Source organism: Acanthopagrus latus, chromosome 7 (assembly GCF_904848185.1).
Source record: "Acanthopagrus latus isolate v.2019 chromosome 7, fAcaLat1.1, whole genome shotgun sequence".
In the NCBI taxonomy this organism is placed as follows: Eukaryota; Metazoa; Chordata; class Actinopteri; order Spariformes; family Sparidae; genus Acanthopagrus; species Acanthopagrus latus.
In genome coordinates this window covers 6966710-6984807 of record NC_051045.1, presented here as the reverse complement: position 1 = coordinate 6984807, position 18098 = coordinate 6966710, and the positions used below count along the sequence as shown (strand labels likewise).

The 18098-nt window shown below is 45.3% G+C and overlaps 1 protein-coding gene and 1 long non-coding RNA gene across 2 annotated transcripts; one reads left to right on the top strand and one right to left on the bottom strand.

Moving 5' to 3' along the window:
* Positions 1-1059: 1059 nt before the first annotated feature.
* On the bottom strand, positions 1060-2538 carry LOC119022393. The gene is made up of 3 exons (XR_005075900.1): positions 2262-2538; positions 1396-1478; positions 1060-1236 (listed from the first exon to the last, which is right to left on the bottom strand). It is a non-coding gene; the product is annotated as an uncharacterized LOC119022393 (long non-coding RNA).
* Positions 1597-17851, top strand: LOC119022390 (proline-rich transmembrane protein 3). The gene is made up of 4 exons (XM_037103183.1): positions 1597-2064; positions 10473-11374; positions 11603-11908; positions 14390-17851. Exons 2-4 carry the CDS (start codon positions 10552-10554, stop codon positions 16411-16413), a joined length of 3153 nt encoding a protein of 1050 aa, XP_036959078.1. The 5' UTR covers positions 1597-2064; positions 10473-10551; the 3' UTR covers positions 16414-17851.
* Positions 17852-18098: the final 247 nt, after the last annotated feature.

Below are 18098 nucleotides of genomic sequence, written 5' to 3'. Positions count from 1 at the left end.
AAAACAAAACAAAGAAATCAATCCCAGTCTCCCAAACTGATAAAAAAAAAAAGTTAATTTCAGTCTTTTTAAGGTGTCTCAGCCCAGAATAGACCCCATTAACTTCTATGTTATCTATGAGCGAGTACAAAAACAGGACTGTTGGACTTTGGTATGCGCACTACTGCGTGCCATTCTAGTTTCACTATCATTATTTCATTACGTTTTAATAACAGCATCTTCTTCAGTTGTTTGAAAGCATGCAACAAATGTTTTTTTATACAAATGCAAGAAGATAATGAGTGACTTTTCTCTCTCAGGTGAACTTTTCCTTTAAGACTAATTGGGAGCTGTTAACTGGGACAGGAGGACAGAGGTCGCCTCGTGTCAGGGCCTTCATTTTGAAAGAAAAGGTCTAAATTTTGCTCAGCGAAAGCAGCACAGGAGATGTTCAGACCTTGCTGAGCTTGGGCTTGTTAAACGTTCAGACAAGAGGAAGAGGGCACCTGTGCAGAAAGAAAGAAGACACCTCGGGGTGTTTTCTTTTTGTTTGAGGATGTCGGATGAATTGGACCCCCCTCTGGTACATCGGATTACGATTATCTTATTACAGCAGTAACATAACTGGATATCAATCAGCTGGTATGATACAACACACACAGCAGATAGAGAGCTGCAAACACACAAACAAAATACCTAGGTGTGTTTATAATCTAAATTGCATAACATCTCTTCCCCCTCCCTGTTTTTCTTATATCCCACTGTGTCGTTATGTATCTATAGGGTCTGATAGCTTATCCCCAATAGAATATTAGCCATAATCCATGTTTAATAATGTGATTACCATCTTGAAAATGTTCCCGCTCTTTGTGTCCCAACCCCTTTCGCCCGGGCGCCTTCTCTCCTGCTGGCTCAGTAGTAATGTAATGGCATTAGGACAATCCTCTGAGCCGCACAGGTTATTTTTAGGGACTCAAGAGGTACAGCGAGTAGTGGGATCTAATGAACGTGACACGCAGAGAAACACACAGGTACAGAGAGGCTTCCTGTGGGGGAAATCTACAGTGAGTGAATTTGGGCTTTTTCTAGCTGCAGTCTCAGCCTGCATGCGTGTCCAAACCGGTGTGTTTGTGTTCGTGTGAAGGCCGGAGAGACAATCAGATGATGGGGTGGGGGGGTGAAGAGGAGGAGGCATGGAGCCAAGGTGCAGCAGGAGGAGACAGTATCATCTTGGCTCTGGATGGCCTCGCTCCCCTTCTGCACAAAACTAAGCAAAAAAAAAAAAAAAACCTTGGTTGGAGGGCGAGGAGAGGAGAGGGAGCTAGAGTTTCATGCACACCTTTGTTCCCTGGCTCATTGTCCTCCTTTTTTCCTGGTGCATCACTGTGCCAAGAAATGTCAGGTGACTTCTCTCACCTGTCTCTCCACAGGACACTCCCTTTTTCACACCACGTTAACGGCCCAATTTAGAGCACGGAAAGGTTATTCCCAGCTTTAATCTGTGAGAGAAAAAAACAAAAACAAAAACAAAAAAACCCTGAGCCTGGATAGTAGCACTGCATACTGTGTGATGATGATGACGATGTCAATTGCCAGTGTCGTCATATTTCCACTGGGCACTGTCTAAACACGCTGCTCTCTGTTTAAAAAAAGGGTAGATGAAGTGTGCTCAATGTGAAACTGCGTGCCGGACCGCTGTTGCGTAACAGACGTGCCAGGCGGGAGCGTTGGAGGCGATCGTGTTTATCCGCTTGTGAGGAAGAGAAAGAGAGAGAGAAAAAAACTGAGAGGGAGGGAGCGATGTAGAGAGAGATGGAGCGGCTGGAGGGGGCGGACATCTCCCTCACTAGCTCCTGGATAGAGAGCTGGCAGTGGTGCAGAGGCTGCCGAATGCAACCTCTCCGTGCCGTGTGTCGATAGAGGAGCGTTTTCACCTGCACGCAGCGGTGAACCGGGACTAACGTTTGTGGGTTTTTTTTTTTTCTCTCCCGCGTCGGTATGTGATCGTCCTCGTACGCTGCTGCCGCAGAGGACGCCATCGGAGAGAGAAAGAGAGAAAGAGAGAGGAGCTGCACACACCCGCAGGTATGTATGAGGACTTGGGAGATAACAGTTGTGGAGCGGCTGCTATGCGGCGAGACTTGGCGCAGTGATCCACGCGTGACGCTGCTCCTACCTGTGCCGTGGCACCAACCGTCGGTTCACGTTTAAAAAAAGAAGAAGAAAAAAAAATAACCGGCAATTAAGATTAATTTAACACAGTGAGGGTTTTTACATTTTACCTGTTGGCGGTTTCCGACATGTGTTGTTGTTGGTAATAAGGCATTAATCACGTCTGCTTTGTTGGTGCTGGGTAAATTCTGTCAGTTGAAGCCATCACGTTGTCTTCCTGCCGTTGGGATGGCAACGTTAACGTTAGCCGCCTTTTAGCTGCTGCCTTTCGTGACCAACGGTAGATAATAACGTGTATATTTTAATATACACTAAGTAACATTAGATATTAAATTAAAGATTTTGAACTAAAACTAAAACTTACATGGAAACTGTATAGCTAACCAACTAACTTACCAACTGGCTCACTAGCTTACTTTAGCCAGGTGACAGTTGAGATACTTAGGCTAGCTGGCTAACCACCAACTTTAAGGGTGGAAAGTTAAAGGGGCACTATGTAGTTTTGGAGAAGAAATTTTAAATTAAAAATTATATATGATGATATTAATGAGATAATATAATATAAAACTCAGAAATCTTACTTGTTTTCCAAAAGTGAATAAACAAGCTGTTCTCTTTAATTTGTTGTTATCAGTAATAAAGGATTAATCATGTCCGCTTTGTTAGTGCGTCAGTTGAAGCCATTTCGTTGTCTCCCTGCCATTGGGGTGGTAATTTTAACGCACACAGCTGCCTTTTAGCTTCTGCATTTCATGACCAGGTGGTAAATAATAACATCGGCAGGTGATTGATATATAACATTAAATAGCACCTGTATGAAATTCAAGATTAAAAAAAAACTATGACTCGACTTTCATGGTAGCAAAGTTTACATGGACACCCTATAGCTAACCAGTTAACTCACCAACTAGCTCACTAACTTACTTAAGCTAGGGTACAGTTGAGTTACTTAGGCCAGCTGGCTGACTGCAAACTTTTAGGTGTAACGTTAAAGGGCCACTATGAGGTTTTGGAGAAGACATTCAAACTCAAAATTAAACACTTCAGTAGTTATGATATTCCTGAGCTAATAATGAAAACTCGGAAATATTTTATTTTTCCATAAGTGAATAAACGGGCTGTTCTCAGAGGAAAAGAAGGTCCCCAGAAAGATGTTTGAAGCTAGAAAGGTGGCAGGGTCCGCCAACTATGAACAACGTATTTAATTATAAATCAGTCAATGAAAATCTGTTTCCTCCGATTCAAATTTCTGTCTGAAACTACAGAGTGCACCTTTAACGATGCTAGTGTGGAGGATGGAATCAAAGAATGTAACTGATCATATTTACTGAACTAAAGTGTCTCCATTTTCTGCTTCTTTATACTCCCATTCCACTTCATTTAGGAGGGAAAAACTGAGCTTTTTACTCCACCACATGTATTTGATAACTCTAGTTACTCTGCAGATTTCATGCTGCATCAGAGTCAAAGTAAAAAAAATGCCATGAATGTATTCTATCAGAAGTGGGGATTAGAAAAAACAAAATGCTGATTCCAATAATCAGAAAATGCTGAATATCATACAGTAATCAGGCATGTCAATAATCCATTAACTTCATGTATACAGTGTACATGTAAATATATGTACAATTTACTTTTACTTGTACTTTTGACACTCAAAAATACTTTCTTCAAGACTTTTACTCAAGCACTATGCATTTGGCTGAAGTAATATTTTAACACAATATCTTACATATGTTTATTTATTTTGTCCCATTTTATGTTAAAAGTGGCCATTAGATTTAGTTCTTTAAGTTTCCCATCACCAGAGACATTTATATCTTAAAAATGATCCTTGTTTGAGTGGCAGTTACACACCTCTGGATATAGCTTCTCGGATTTCAGTCAATTTGCATAGCAAATACAAGTGACCGAATGTTCCAGGAAACTTAGGAAGAGGAAACCTCGTCATTTGAAAAGGCTTGCCTGTAAATATGCTTTGGTTAAACAGCTACAAGAGAGGTACTATTCCTCCATTAGACCACTTCTGGCAGGTGCGCAGCATGTTGTGTGTGTTTTACGGCTAATTTATGAGACTTGTCCAGTCGCAACATGTAAGCACAATGGCTGCAGCACTCAGAGGATCTGGATTCACCTGTTCCTCATCAGGATTTGAACGCATTCAGTGGAAGGAGACGGCAAAAAAAGTTGAAAACAAATGCGCCGTGCACGCACTGGGAGCTTGCAGGCAGAGCTTCTCCAAAGCGCTACTGGATGTAACGCAGAGCCCTGCCAGACAACTTCAGATTGAGAAGAAAAACAGCACACGCTGATCCACTGACAAGAGAAAAAGGCCCTATCCATTTGTAAAGCGGCTCAAGAGGGATTTACCGGCTGTTTTGATAGTGTCTTCATGCAGAAGTGGGCTTTTTAAAGAGTAAAAGAGTGTAACAAGACAGATGATGAGCCACGACTACGTGCCTCAGTATTGAGTAGCCTATAAATGGCTTATGTTAACGACTTAGCTTGTAAAGTAAAGTGATCATTCATCCACATTCTGTAGCCAGACACTTTCAAGCAGGCAGTACAGTTAAACAATACCTTCCAGTTAACAGCAGACATAACAAACTTCCCAGAACAGGCAGTCCCGAACTGTCATAATAGTGGAAAATTAAACATACATCAAGACTTCAGTATATCACTGAAGCACAAACCTACCAAGCACCAGACACAATCTGCGCCTCAGGTCTTTTATGGTGCTAGTGGTCCAGTAAATGCATAATTAGGTTTTTTATAAGTTTGTTTATATGCACCAAGGACAATGTACAAAATACAATCTGTCTGCAGTTGCAGTGATTGCCACACACCACTTAACACAGCAGTCACTTTATTGCATCCAGCTGGAACAATGTGAGAGTCTCTTGGGTTGAAGTTTAGCTGTGGTTAACTCCCCGCAGCAGGCACACGGTTACGACTCGCAACGCCTGTAATCTCTTTTCCTGAAAGTGTTTTGCGGCTTGACATGGTTTAGCAGCTGTCCCAATCAGTCACCGCACTCGCTATCTCTCTGGGTGTGTTTCGGGGAATGTGCGCGCGCAAATTTGAAGCTCAATTCGTAATGATTTGCTGAAACTATGTCCACAATGCAAACTCTCTGGTGAGCTTACTTTGCATGGTCGCCCAACACATGTCAATATTCACAGCCTGTGTTTTTTAACCTGGGCTGTGTGTTTCAAGATGTGTGTGTGTGTTTGTGTGTGTGTGTGTGTGTTGTGTAGTCACAGTGCAGTAAAAGTGCCTCGCCCTTTAAGGCTGACCTTCAGCCTTTGATCTGTGGCGCGCATGAAGGCGGAACATCAGTCAAAGATGTTTCGGGGCTCAGCACTTTCAAGCTGGACATCCTCTTCGACTGGGGATCAAAAGCATCCACGATTGGTTCTGGAGCCTCCTCTCTTCATATGGCATGACCTCGCTGTGTGGTCGGTTGCTCCACTGGAGTTTTGACACTGCCCCCCCCCCGCCTTCCGGGCAGTAGAGCGCCACAAGGAAGGCATCTTTAACAAGCTTTGGTTTGTCTTAAGAGCTAAATGGACAGCTTTTAATCTAAGGCAGAGGTCTGGAAGTTGGGTGACCTCGCCTGGAAATCTTCCCGGAGAATATATGAGCTCAAAATGTCTCCTGATATCTAAATCGACTTCATTCAAACAGAAAAGTGAGATGTCCGTTTCATTCAAATTTTTGTTTTTGTTGAAATAAGCAAGAGAATATTGCGGGGGCTGTTTGCATTGCATATGTTATTTCAAGGTGTGGAATTCTTAACGGTCAAACCAGCGACCTCCCCCCACTACCGGCATACCAAGTTAACCACACATACTCCCTCTCCCATTTCCCCCGCTGCTCTGTTTCTCTCTCTGTCTCACGTACACACAAATTCATGTACATACACTGCTTCACAGTCTCACCTCTCCCCCTACACGGCACAGTACAAACAAGTTATACATCTGCATGGCAAGTAGGTGAACTGCTCTGTCGGACTGAGGAAGCATTGCAGTGCAGAGGTCCACAGTGACACACAGCTCTCTGCTGGCATATTCCAGTCCGTCCTCGCTGTCACTCTGTCCCTCTCTTTGTCCCTGTGTCCATCATCACTATTCCTCTGTCTTTGCTCTGTGTCTGTTCATTATTGCTGTCTCTGCACAAACCCTGTTACTCTACCTCTCCTCCCCTGTTATCTGATTCTTACTGTCAATTTCTTGTCCTTTTTTTTTTTTTGGAAGGATTTGTGCCTGGTCTTATTTTGGACTGTTCCAGTCGCGTGCTCACCCGTCCTCCATTAATGAGCTCTTCTTCTCAACTGAGAGCTTCTCCGTTCATGTGTGACTTTCACTGTTAAGTCCTGCTAATTAGTGAGCCACCTTGACATTGAGTACGAGTCAAAACAGGTGACGGACACTGTCAACACTGTCTTGTAATCTCATGCACTGACACACCGCAAAAGCATGTGTCCACATTATCGCACATGTACTGACGGAGACCAGGGCTGGGTCATTTTTTTTTTAGGAATTCTTGCTGTAAATGCAGCATCGGACAGTCAGGCCACCACTTTGGTCCAGACTAGGGTTTAACTGATAGACACCGTCCATCGCAGGGATGCAAATTTTAGGCAATTTCATAAATCTATAGTTGGCTGCCTTAACAATCAATTATAGGTCAATAATATATAAAGTAATTTGGGAGTTTTTCCTCAACAAAGCTGTTTGTTCCAACCCATGCTGACGTTATTAAATGTCTTAAATGTAAAAGCATCAGCTCATATCGAAGGTGTTCTTGCATTTTCAAAAACTGCTTGTGCATTAATTCAGTTTGTCATAGCAGCATTTTGTTTTGACATATTTGATAAGCAAGCCTTACAATTTGTAATAAGATTCTTTTTGATGTATTTGTGACAGTCTCTGATTGTCGGTTAATATATTTTGAATTAGTTTAAATCTCAACAGCGATTAATCGATTAATGATTAACATTGTGATGCCAAGAGAGAAAAAAATAGTGTGTGTAAGTGACGTGGGGTCATCAGTATTTATTTCTGTATCTTTCTTTCGTGACGGTTCCTTACATTAACATTGACATTACATTGTGCAAACAACATTTACTTCATCATAATACTCTTTCGCTGGTTGAAGGAATATGAACATGTTTTTCAACAAAACCCTTTATTTTAGAAGCCACAATATAAGACCTTTGCCAAAATACATTTACAGTATAAAATTAGCTAAATTGCAATTTCTATCAGGATCTGGCCGATTACAAAAACGACCAGATATGCAATGCTATCTTTGAGTAGTGGACGGTTTCCTGTCTGTGTGGGACAGTCAGTATTAGAACGGATTGAAGCTTGGTACCCAGAAATGATTGAGTCAAATGTCCATTGGACAAGCCTTTGTGAACAGACACAGATCTTTTTGTTCACAAACCGACTTATGTCCGCCTCTGGAAATGTTCGCTCAAATTAATGGAAAATCCGCACTGCCAGACTGTCTGGAATCTGGCAGAGAGGAGAAAGAGCATTTGCAAGAAAGAGGCAGATTCTCCAAGTTCACTGCCCACCCCAACCCCCTCTGCATGGCTCCCTTAATAAAGCGCGGACATTAACTGGTCATATTCGTAAATTGGTGTAGACATGACATCACCACTGCAGAGATTAGCTGATTAGTAACAGCTGCTGTTGTGCCTAGTCCTGTGATTGTATAACCAACAGGTCTATAATGTGGGCAAGGAGTTTATAGTAATCTTCAGATTGCTGCTTGCTGCTGTTCTAGTGGACGTTATCCGTGTGAGCATTTCCTGCGCTGGATAAAGAACGTATTGTGCGAGAGAGAGAGTGAGACGGCATATACACAACATGCAAGACCCACTGCAAATTAAATACAGGGTGACATGTCCCCCGAGGCCCCGAGGCGCTCAACATGATAAAAATACTCTCAGTGACCAAGCACCCATCTGCCTTCTCCCTGTGGACAGTCACAGAGGGACGGCTGTCTTATTTGTGAGAGTGTGTGTCTGTATTTTACGGACTGTTGAAAGTACACAATGGATGTTCGGTGATGGCCTGAAAGCATATAGGTTTATACTGGAGCCAAAACCCAAACGAGCAGAACTCAGACTGCTTAGAGGAGCTGCCAATCAGCCTGAACTTACTCCATTTGTATTAGCTCAATGAAAATTGAAGTCAAATTGTATAAATCCAGTCAAGGAAAACATTGTGGGGAACCACTGCTGTGCGTGTGTGTGTGCTTGCGCTTATGGCGCCGTGTGTGGAGATGAGATTAACGTTGACAGCGTTTCAAATACAGCGGCAGAGTCTTTCTCTCCTCTCACTTAAGCTTATATGGCCAAATGCCTTTTGAGACTCATTAATCTCTACTACCTACCCTCATGCAAACGCAGAGGCTGCCTGACACGCTCAAGATAGTGGCGCGTTTACGAAAAGCCATTTCTCAATAGACAGGTTGTTTATGTGTGCGGCTGCCAGGGACCGCGCACCTGCCAGTTAACCTCCGCGGAGAGGTGAAGCAGGCTTAGTTTCTCCGCATGCCTTCCTGGACGGACCGCCGTGTCTTTGCTTGGACCACAACAAACCTGTTCATCTTGACACATAATTCCCTCGTGACTCATCGTTCCTGTCAGTTTCTATCAACTAGCCATCTCTACGTTGTCTAAATTTACATCCCTCACCACGTCCCTCCGTCTTAATTTTGTCACAGCTTTCCCTCCCTCGCTGTACCCTCCACTGTCAGCCTCATTACCGTCACCATCCCTCCTCGGCCGTTCCATCTCCGTCTCCCTCCTGCCCCTCCTTTACGCAAGCATACTCATATTTCTTATCTCCGCATTCTTACATCCACCTTATCTCCCAATCATCAGGGGCCTCTTGCAACAGTCACCTGGAAACACGTCGTTGGACTGTGATGAAACAACTCCAGTTTAATGGGGGACAGGCGGAAAAACAATAGAGGGGGAAAAACAGGGATTAATCAGAGGGTGGATTGGCCAACAGCCGACTAGACTGAGCGCTGAAGAGGTGGTTGAGACAGGAAGGAAAATAAACATTGAGGCTACTGTGAGTGGGTGGAGATTGAGATATACAGCCACTTCTATTACTCCGCTCATGGACAGTTTTCTAGTCAGCTGCTCGTGTGTAACACCACCAACATTTACTGAATTGAGATGAGCTCAAGCACAAGCTCAGATTGCATTTTTTGTGCGCTTATTTTCTCACGTACGTTACAGTGTGCTGTGCAGCTCGCTGCTCGGTAACCGACCCCCTTGTCCGCACACACTTCAACACGCTTTTTCCATGTCCTCACATATATCACGCCCTCCTTTACATGTGCTCATGAGCACGATTTGCCAGCTGCAGTAGTTTCTCGGAGGGAGTGACACATTGCTGCTTTGAATGGGCCCCTAGGTGAGTCATAGGCAGCAGAATGAATTCATCCATAGGCAGTGATTTCTATTTTTTGTGCTTTTCCTCCCCAAAGTTTCAGCACGATCCCGACTGCGCCCCCAAGGTTATCTCCCACTGTGAGTCATAGCCAGAGACTGGTTTGAGCAAGCAGAGGTTTACGAAAGGGGTGTTTTTTGATAAGTTGAGGGGATGCGACTGGCAGCTGTTTAGCTCGATGACTCGTAGGATTGTGTAATCCTCAAGGGCCCGCGGGCTCTCTCTGTGTCACTGGGCTCTCTGAGCCTCGGCACACTCAGAGGGTACAGCTGTCGGGCTCCTGGCATCCATGACTCAGGCAGAACTCGCAGGAACAAGAGTTAGAGTCCCGCTGCTTGGAACCAAAAAAACGATGGAGGAGAAGGAAGCTGACATTCAGCCAAAGAACATTTTATGGCAGAGATAGCGAGGAGAAGAGTCAACGTGCCCGTCTGTCACTGAATAAAACCATCTGGGACGCTTCTTTTTTCTTTTTGGCTCGATCATTTTTGAAGTGCTACCTTTTACAGAAGCTACAAGCTGCATCTGTGTGTCGGCATATGTGCCGTACACTATGAAACTGTACACCTCACCACAGCCTGTGTCTTTCCGCTGGTGTCATGCTGCTGAAACCTTGTGGGAGTGTCCTTGACAAGCCCTCTGAATCAGCATCGAAAGGCTGCATCATGCACTCCTGAAATAAGACATCATTACAAATTCTCACTGATTCACACTATTTTATGAACGATGGACTATTATTGCTGAATAAATGAGAATTCTGTGTGGTATAAATGATTCCATGCCTACAGTGCTTTTTATCATGAAATGTAAAAGAATATCTGTTTCTCTCTCTGTTAACAGAAACGCAGTGGAAGGATGTTGTGACGCACTGACAGACAGCCAGAGGGACCAGTCACTGCTCACCACTCAGAGGCCGACCATGGCTCCCGTGTCTCGCCTTTTCCTGGGCTTCCTCATCTCACTCCTCCATCCTTTAGAAGCCCAAACCATCATCGGCTCGTCCTCCCTCCCCCACCTGGGCCTGCCAGGGGATTCATCACCTCAGCCAACCAAGCAGACTGCTGGATTCTGGCCCTCTCTTCCTCCCAGAGGGCGCAGCGATGTGCCTATCAGAGCTACAGCTCAAGATAGACTGACAACAATGAACACAGTGCAACAGGGGCAAATGATTCCCCGACCTACTGCGCAGTCGCCTCCTTCTTTTATATCTGCCCTTTCTACGCAGAACCTCAGCAGCAGGCCATTAGTAACTCAACCAACTGCCTCCAGGCCCAGGACTGATACAGCTAGTTTAGCACTCATCAGGGCTTTAACGAAAGGAGATGCTACTACAAAAGGCCTCACTCCACCTCAGCCCACTTTGTCCTCCTCTGCTGTCGCTCAGTCTGCGGGTGATAAGCCAGTAAAAGCAGGAAATCCAGAGGTGCAATCAGTTAAAGAGACGGAGGATGATGATTTGCAGGGTTTGGGATCGGGTTATATTCCAACAGTGATGATCACGAAGGAGGAATCACCTGTATCTCTGCCAACGGTCGGTGATGAAATGGCTCAGTATCAGCCAAAAGCGCAGACCGCAATAGCGAAAGCTTCTGATGCGAATGCGCCGCCGACGGACGGTCAGACCCTGAAGCCTGACCCGTTTGTTCTCACAACAGTCAGACAAACCTCCACGACGTCAAAGACAGGAGCCACACTGTCGCCTGTGGTAACACAGACGACACCTCGGACTGTAGTCATACCAGGTGAGCGATCCACAAAAAGGGCTGGCAGAAATGACCTTCAGAGGGATATGTTTCAATTTTATACAATGAATACATTTCAGAGCCTGTACTTTATTACTTTTGCTTGAGTAAAAGAGTTGAACCAGTTCTTCTTTTACCACTTTTCTTTTTTAAATTATTTACACAAGTGTCTGCTCTACTTGAGTAGAGAATGTGTGTACTTAAATGTGTTTTTCCTCCAATTTTCAGGTGAACTGACAGCGATCACTCCTTCTACCACCACAGTTACACCAAAGGAGACCTCTGCTGCTGTGACATTACCCCAAACCACGACTGCCACTACTGGCCCCGTCCATAAACAGTCACTGACAACCACACAACCTGTTACCACCCAAAGTGGTTCGCATTCAAACGGCACGACGCAGAACGAGACAACTACATCTGCAACTAGTACGCTTACTACCACACAGGAGGCAAAAATGTTGAATCAACTCAACAAAACAAGACAACTAGGGAGAAATACAGCGAGCCCAACTATACAGTCATCAAGGACAGGTAAGAAATGGGGGTCTTGTGCTCTGTACTGATCATTTGGTGATGTGAAATAGAGTTATTTGTGCAGCTGGGACAATTTTTTACTGGAACAATCTGGAAAAAAAGGCTTCAAAGGGGGGGAAAAAGCAGCAAAACATTTCCATGGAAAGTGGGGTGGTAGTTGTGTGGGGTAGAGACAGCGAGCAAAGAAAGTATGAGCAAGAGGTGAAGAGGGGGGCGGGCGGAATTGCAGCCAGCCAGAGAGATAGACGAGAGGAAAGTAGGGTCTAAAAAGAGACTGTTGGGAATACAGATGAGAGAGCCGATTGGGGTGGTAGGAGAAAGGTACAGGCACAGAAATGCAGGGAGTGGAGATGGTTAATGAAAACCAGATGCACAGAGAAAAGGGATGAAGGGAGGGAGTTGAGAAAAAAAAAAGAAATGGATGGAAAAGGAAAAGCGTGACACATGGGGCATATGAGCCAGTCTCTTAGATACCATGAGAACAACACCTTAATAACTTTTAAACACTCACACTCGCGTCTCATGAGTACATTTAAAGTCAAGTCACGCCCCTCGGAAGGTCACAGGCTGTGTTGCATCCATGGCGGCACAAGTTTGTGCTGTACGTTTGTGTCTGTGTCCGAGTCCGATGAGATTGAAACGGATATTTATTTTTTAGTTTATTGCAACACGTGGACATATAAAGCAAGGGTAAGCGGTGTTGTGTGTGTGTGTGTCAAAGACAGAACTCCGTGGCAGGGGTGGGTTTAAGTGTATCCAGCTGTGAAATGTGATCGGCACATCTGGAATGTGTCTGGATCTCGCTCCTGTAAGAAAGAAAAAAAAAGAAAAGAAGTTTGAGGGAAGGAAGTAAAACATACGTTTATATAAATAAAGAAGTGTGTCTGTGATCTGTAGGCAGTGCCCGCCCATGTGTAGTGAGGGAGAGAGGGAGAGAGGGAGAGAGCCAGGAAGTGAGACACATGTTGGAGCGAGTCATTAGTCAGTGTGTCAGCTTCATGGGTGTCTTCCATGCGGCGAGGACGTGCTTTAAGCTGTCCGAGGGTCTGATGGTTTGAGCGTTTTACCACTGATTATGTTGTTCCACCATCCATCAAGTTAAAATGCGTGTGTGTTCTAGATGGATTCCTCTTAAAGCTACAACTGCGTCTCAGCTCCCTGTCTGTCACAGTTTCATTACATTTTACATGTTTGCTGTCTTCCTGTAATTAGATTTTAGCGGCAGCTTTGCATTGTTTTCCCAGCTCTTGCTCAGGTCTTGTGTGTTGTTTTTTTATGGCGAGTGTTATCTTTACAGTCGAGTAGTTCACAAAGCGCACAGCGATGAATGACCCCACGATTATTATGTGGTTGGGTGTTTCCAAGGGTTGTGCAGGAATCTTAGGTGGAGTGCCTTGAACAAATAGAAGTGTGTGTGCATGAGAAAAAGAGAGAGAGAGAGAGAGAGAGAGATAATGAGATGCCGCACTGTCAAGGTGTTGTCTTCTCCCGCCAGGTAGTTATACATTGTATAATTCAGCAAATCAGAAAGGAGAGTTTCCTCCTTCACACCCACATTGTGACACTGTTCCACGTTACGTAATGCAGATGTTCTTGTTAATTACATAATATAATCCTATCAAGCCACACAATAACTCAGCATTGTGTCTTTTATCTTTAGGAATATAAGGTGGATGATGTTGGTGGCACGGTGTACAAATCCTACTGACATTTTTGTGTGTTATGGTTGCTGATGGAACTGTAAAACATAAGTAAAGGAGCATTTCTATTTCAGAACTTTAATGAAAATAACAATGTAAGATTGCGATATAAACACTCATAATAAGTTGAACGTGGTAAATCGGGATAATCGTGAATGACGAGCTCCATAGTCCTGAGTTGAATTACCAAAAGATGTGCGTCCTATTTGTGATCCAATAAAATATCTTTTAACAAAATGTAAGGTAACTTGATCCCAGTCTGTCTTAGTGCCATTTTAAGCATATTTTGATGATACTTTCGATCATATCAGAATCACAGTTAGTTTGGCCAGGATAATCTGGACATGCTGGAATTAGTTGATGCATTTTGCCTTGTTTTTGGATGACATGTGCAGTTGTATTTGCCTTATTGAGTACATGATGTGTTATCTGTGTATTTCTGCTTGCACAAAGGCGCACCAGCTGTTGTTTAGATCTATTGTTCCCCTATGAAGCCATTCTTTGAGACACAATGTAACAGCTGTGGGCAGCAACAGACTGATGCAAATTTAGTAAGAACTAGAAAAAAAGATGATAATTTGACTTGTACAAGTTGGCTTGCACAGAGCAGAGGGAGCCAGTTGGTTCTAGCTCGTCCCTTTGGTGGTGAGCTACATCCCTCTAGTGGCTCTAATATTGTATGTCATGTACTTGTATCCTATTTTTATTTGACTTTAAACATTTAATTTTCATATATTCGAAAAGCTGAAAAAACAAATCTCTGCTTCTCTTTTGCCAGGGACGTCATCCTTTCTTGCCACAGGTGTTGTACCTGTCACCCGAACGAGGTTAAGCCCCACATATCAGCCCGGTATCGCTAAGAGGAACCACTCCATCCTCCTTGGACATCCACACCAGGCTCCCCGCACTACTTATAATCCAGCCCCCTCACCCAGCGCCAGCCCCTCCCCTAACGCCACACTTCTCTACTGGGGGGACCTGAGCCGGACGCTGGCTTTCGCCTGGGAGCTGCATGTCTACGGCTCGGCAAGCCTCTTCCTCCTCCTATTTGCAGGTGCTGCTCTCGGCCTCACGCTGTCACCTGGCACAAACTGTCCTCACCGGGGGGCGCTAGCACTCGCCAACGCTCTGCTGTTTCTGGCCGGAGGCCTCCGGGCAGCTCTTTTTTTAATCGACCCCTATGGAACACGGAAATTTCTCCCTCGCCCTGCAGTTACAGCCCTCTACAACCTGCCTCTACACCTGCTGGTGTGGACACAGGCGGCCATTGCACTGCTTGCACTGAGGGCCGCAGGAGTAAGTGTGTTCCCTTCAACTTTGGAGCGTCCTCCTCTGGTGGCTGTGTTGGCTGTGTTGCAGTGTACCTTGCTGCTGGCTGCTGATCTGCTTTCCCCAGCCCTGTCCCCTGTGGTGCCCGTCACCCTGCAGGTCCTGTCCCTGTGCTGGGGTCTGGGTCTCTGCCTGGGCTTCCTCTGCTATGTATTTCCACGTATACGCTGCCCTCCAATTCCCCACCCTGGAGTTCCTGAAGAGGCCAGGAGGAAGGCTTGGACAGGGAGCAGGAGGAGTGTGGTGATCCTGGCCAGAGTGCTGGCAGTTTGTGCAGTTCTGGGGGCGCTGTGCTGTGGGCTGCATGTTCATGCCACCTTATGGCTCTATGGACTGCTAGGAAGCTGGACACGTTTTAACTGGGGCTGGTGGCTGGTGCACTTCTGGGCCCGGCTCCTGGAGCTGGCCTGGGGATTCTCCCTCTTACTCCTTGGTTCCTGGGTGTTCTGGAGGCCTCAGAGTTGCCGGGGAAGGGATGAGGGCGGACCTGATGGCAGAGCAGCTGGAGACCTGCCGTCCCCTGGCCAGTCTGTAGGCTCCACTCAGAGACATACTTGCTGGTCCAAGATAGTCCAGAGCCTGAGGGGGAAGCCCTGTAGGAAGTCTGACAGTAATGGGGTGGGAGGAGGGGGAGGAGGAGGAGGAGGACAAGGGGAGATGCCTAATAACTGGACTGGCCATGAGCGTCCTGGAGCAGATATCAGTAAGAGTCTGATCAGGAACCAGAACCACGAGCAGGCCATTGCACAGCCACGCTGCGTCAAAGACAGCAACCGGGGACGCAACCATAGGGGCCACTCAGCCGAGCGAGGCATATCTGACGGCTCCACAGGCTCCCTGCTGAGACTGCAGGCGCTGGGCCGGCCTCCACAGCGCTCAGTGAGCGGCAGTCTGGATCAGGATAGGGACACTTCCGTCTCTCTTTATGAGTTCGATCTGCGGCCCCCATCTCCCATCGACCTGACCCGCAGCATTGACGAGGCTCTGCACAGGGAACACCTGCTTGGAGGAGGGAGCTTGTTTCATCCTTTGAACCCAGCCTCACAGTCCCCCTCCCCGGGCTCAGGGGTCAGCCAGGGTCCCTGGCTCCGCAGAAACAGTGATCCTCAGATGTCTGAGAGCAGCGACGCCCCAACAGAGTCTTCCATGCCACTAGGGGGCAGCGTTCTCAGCAGCGTGCCCAGCAGGCAAGTGACTGCTCCCCCGACACCCTCCCACCAGGGACACAGGTGGGCTGGGAACACGGCAGGAAGCGTCCCTTCATCAGTGTCCTGCCCAGTGTCACTTCGTCCCTCCAGAACATCAACGGGGCACCTGGGGGAGGACGGAGTGGACGACACACGGCCATTTATCACCCCAGACTCAGAGACGGTGCGAGGGAGAGCCGGGAGACCGGTGGGTTCCCGAAGTTACTTGGAGGTCAGCCGACACGACGACTCTGCTAGCGTCAGCAGTGAAATTATTGATCTATGAACCAAACCTTGGACACGAGGACCAATGACTGCATCAAACACAACAATCTAACAAATACTTCTTCTCTAACCAAGACAAATATTGGGCACATTTGATCAGTGTACTGCAGAAATACAACTTCTTTTTAGAAGAGGGGAATCATTTAAAAGTGTTTCTGGGTGATGACCTCAAAGGATATCATCGAGTCGCCTTTTACCTCGATAAGAGGCTTTAAAAACAGTGTTTGTGAAACAGATATGGTACCTTTTACTCTGAGAGTAAAACTGGGCGATATAGCACAGATAAACAACACATGACACGTATAATTCTTCTCAACTCTATCTCAACAACACATTATCTCCCTCGCTTTTGTTTCCCTTTTTTTTTAAACACACACACACACACACCTGCATAACACTGGTATAACTTCAAGTACACTGGGACCATGAATACAGTCCTGAAGTCCTAAAAAAATGGCTCTTTAGCAAGAACCTTATTGTGGAGGGTGCGTGTGATTAAATTGTAATTACTGTCTGGGAACAAACACAATTAAGAGCGTTTCAATAGGGGAGAGTTTGAAGAGTAGAGGAAAAATGTGGCTGTCAGTGTCCGTAGGTCTTATTTCTATTGTTTCTTTGAAAAAAAAAAAAATGTCAACATATCAACTCTTGTGAATTTCAAGCTTCATAGACTTTATTTTCTGTCTTTCATATTTTCAGCTTGCTTTGTGATGTAAAGATGTGCCATACATAACCTCGGTTTGTTCTGTGCTATTTTTATGGTTTCTATAAACCCATTATTTGGGTTAACTCTCTATCGCGTCTTATCGGTGTCCCGGTGACTCACCTATGGATTACTACTTCTAAGCTATCATGCTGCTGCTGTCATTTTCCCGTCTGCCTTGTATGTCAATGTGAAGCCGCTTACGCAAAAGAGACAGGCGGTAAACAACGGCCGGAGAACATGCAGAGACGCGTGCTTACAATTCAAATTGTTGCTAATGCTTTTTCGCTGTAGGAGAAATAGTCAAACTACATTCACCTTAACAGATGTCATCGTTTCATTTTGCTGTAGGACAAAGCTTTTGCAACCAGTAATTACGTCCAGTTATCGCCTCTGACTGCATTTTTTTTTTTACAGAATTTGATGAAAGAATATTATAATCATGAAGCCTGTCAGTTGCATCGATCAATTCCCGAATGTTTGATATGTTAACTAATTAAAAAAGCTGCACAGCTTTGCAAGGCTGCACCCCACACGACTGGCTTGGCATGAGCCTCAGATCTCTTATACTAGACCTAAACTCGATAAACGAGCACTAAACTGTAAGCCTGAGCACTAGACTGAAGTATTTTACTACTCAAGAGGAAAAATAGCTTTCAAATATATGATGTATAAGCAACAATGTAAATAATGTTATTTTTTTGATGTTCATGAATAAAGGTGTATTTGAAACATAGCTGTAGTTGTTACTGTGAAGACAATCTAAAGTGGTGTTGCTTTTGTGTCTGAGCTGCGCAGACAGTTATGCTACGGTACAGTGACATCGGACTGGAGGTCTGTTGGAGACACGAGGAGCCGTGGCGGATCACGGTGTGACCGTCGGGGTTATGTCAAGGACTCTCCAGGCTGTGCTCATGATCGTGATGATCCAGGTTTTACAAAATGATTTATTCATGGCTACGACTAACACATCAGAACCAAAC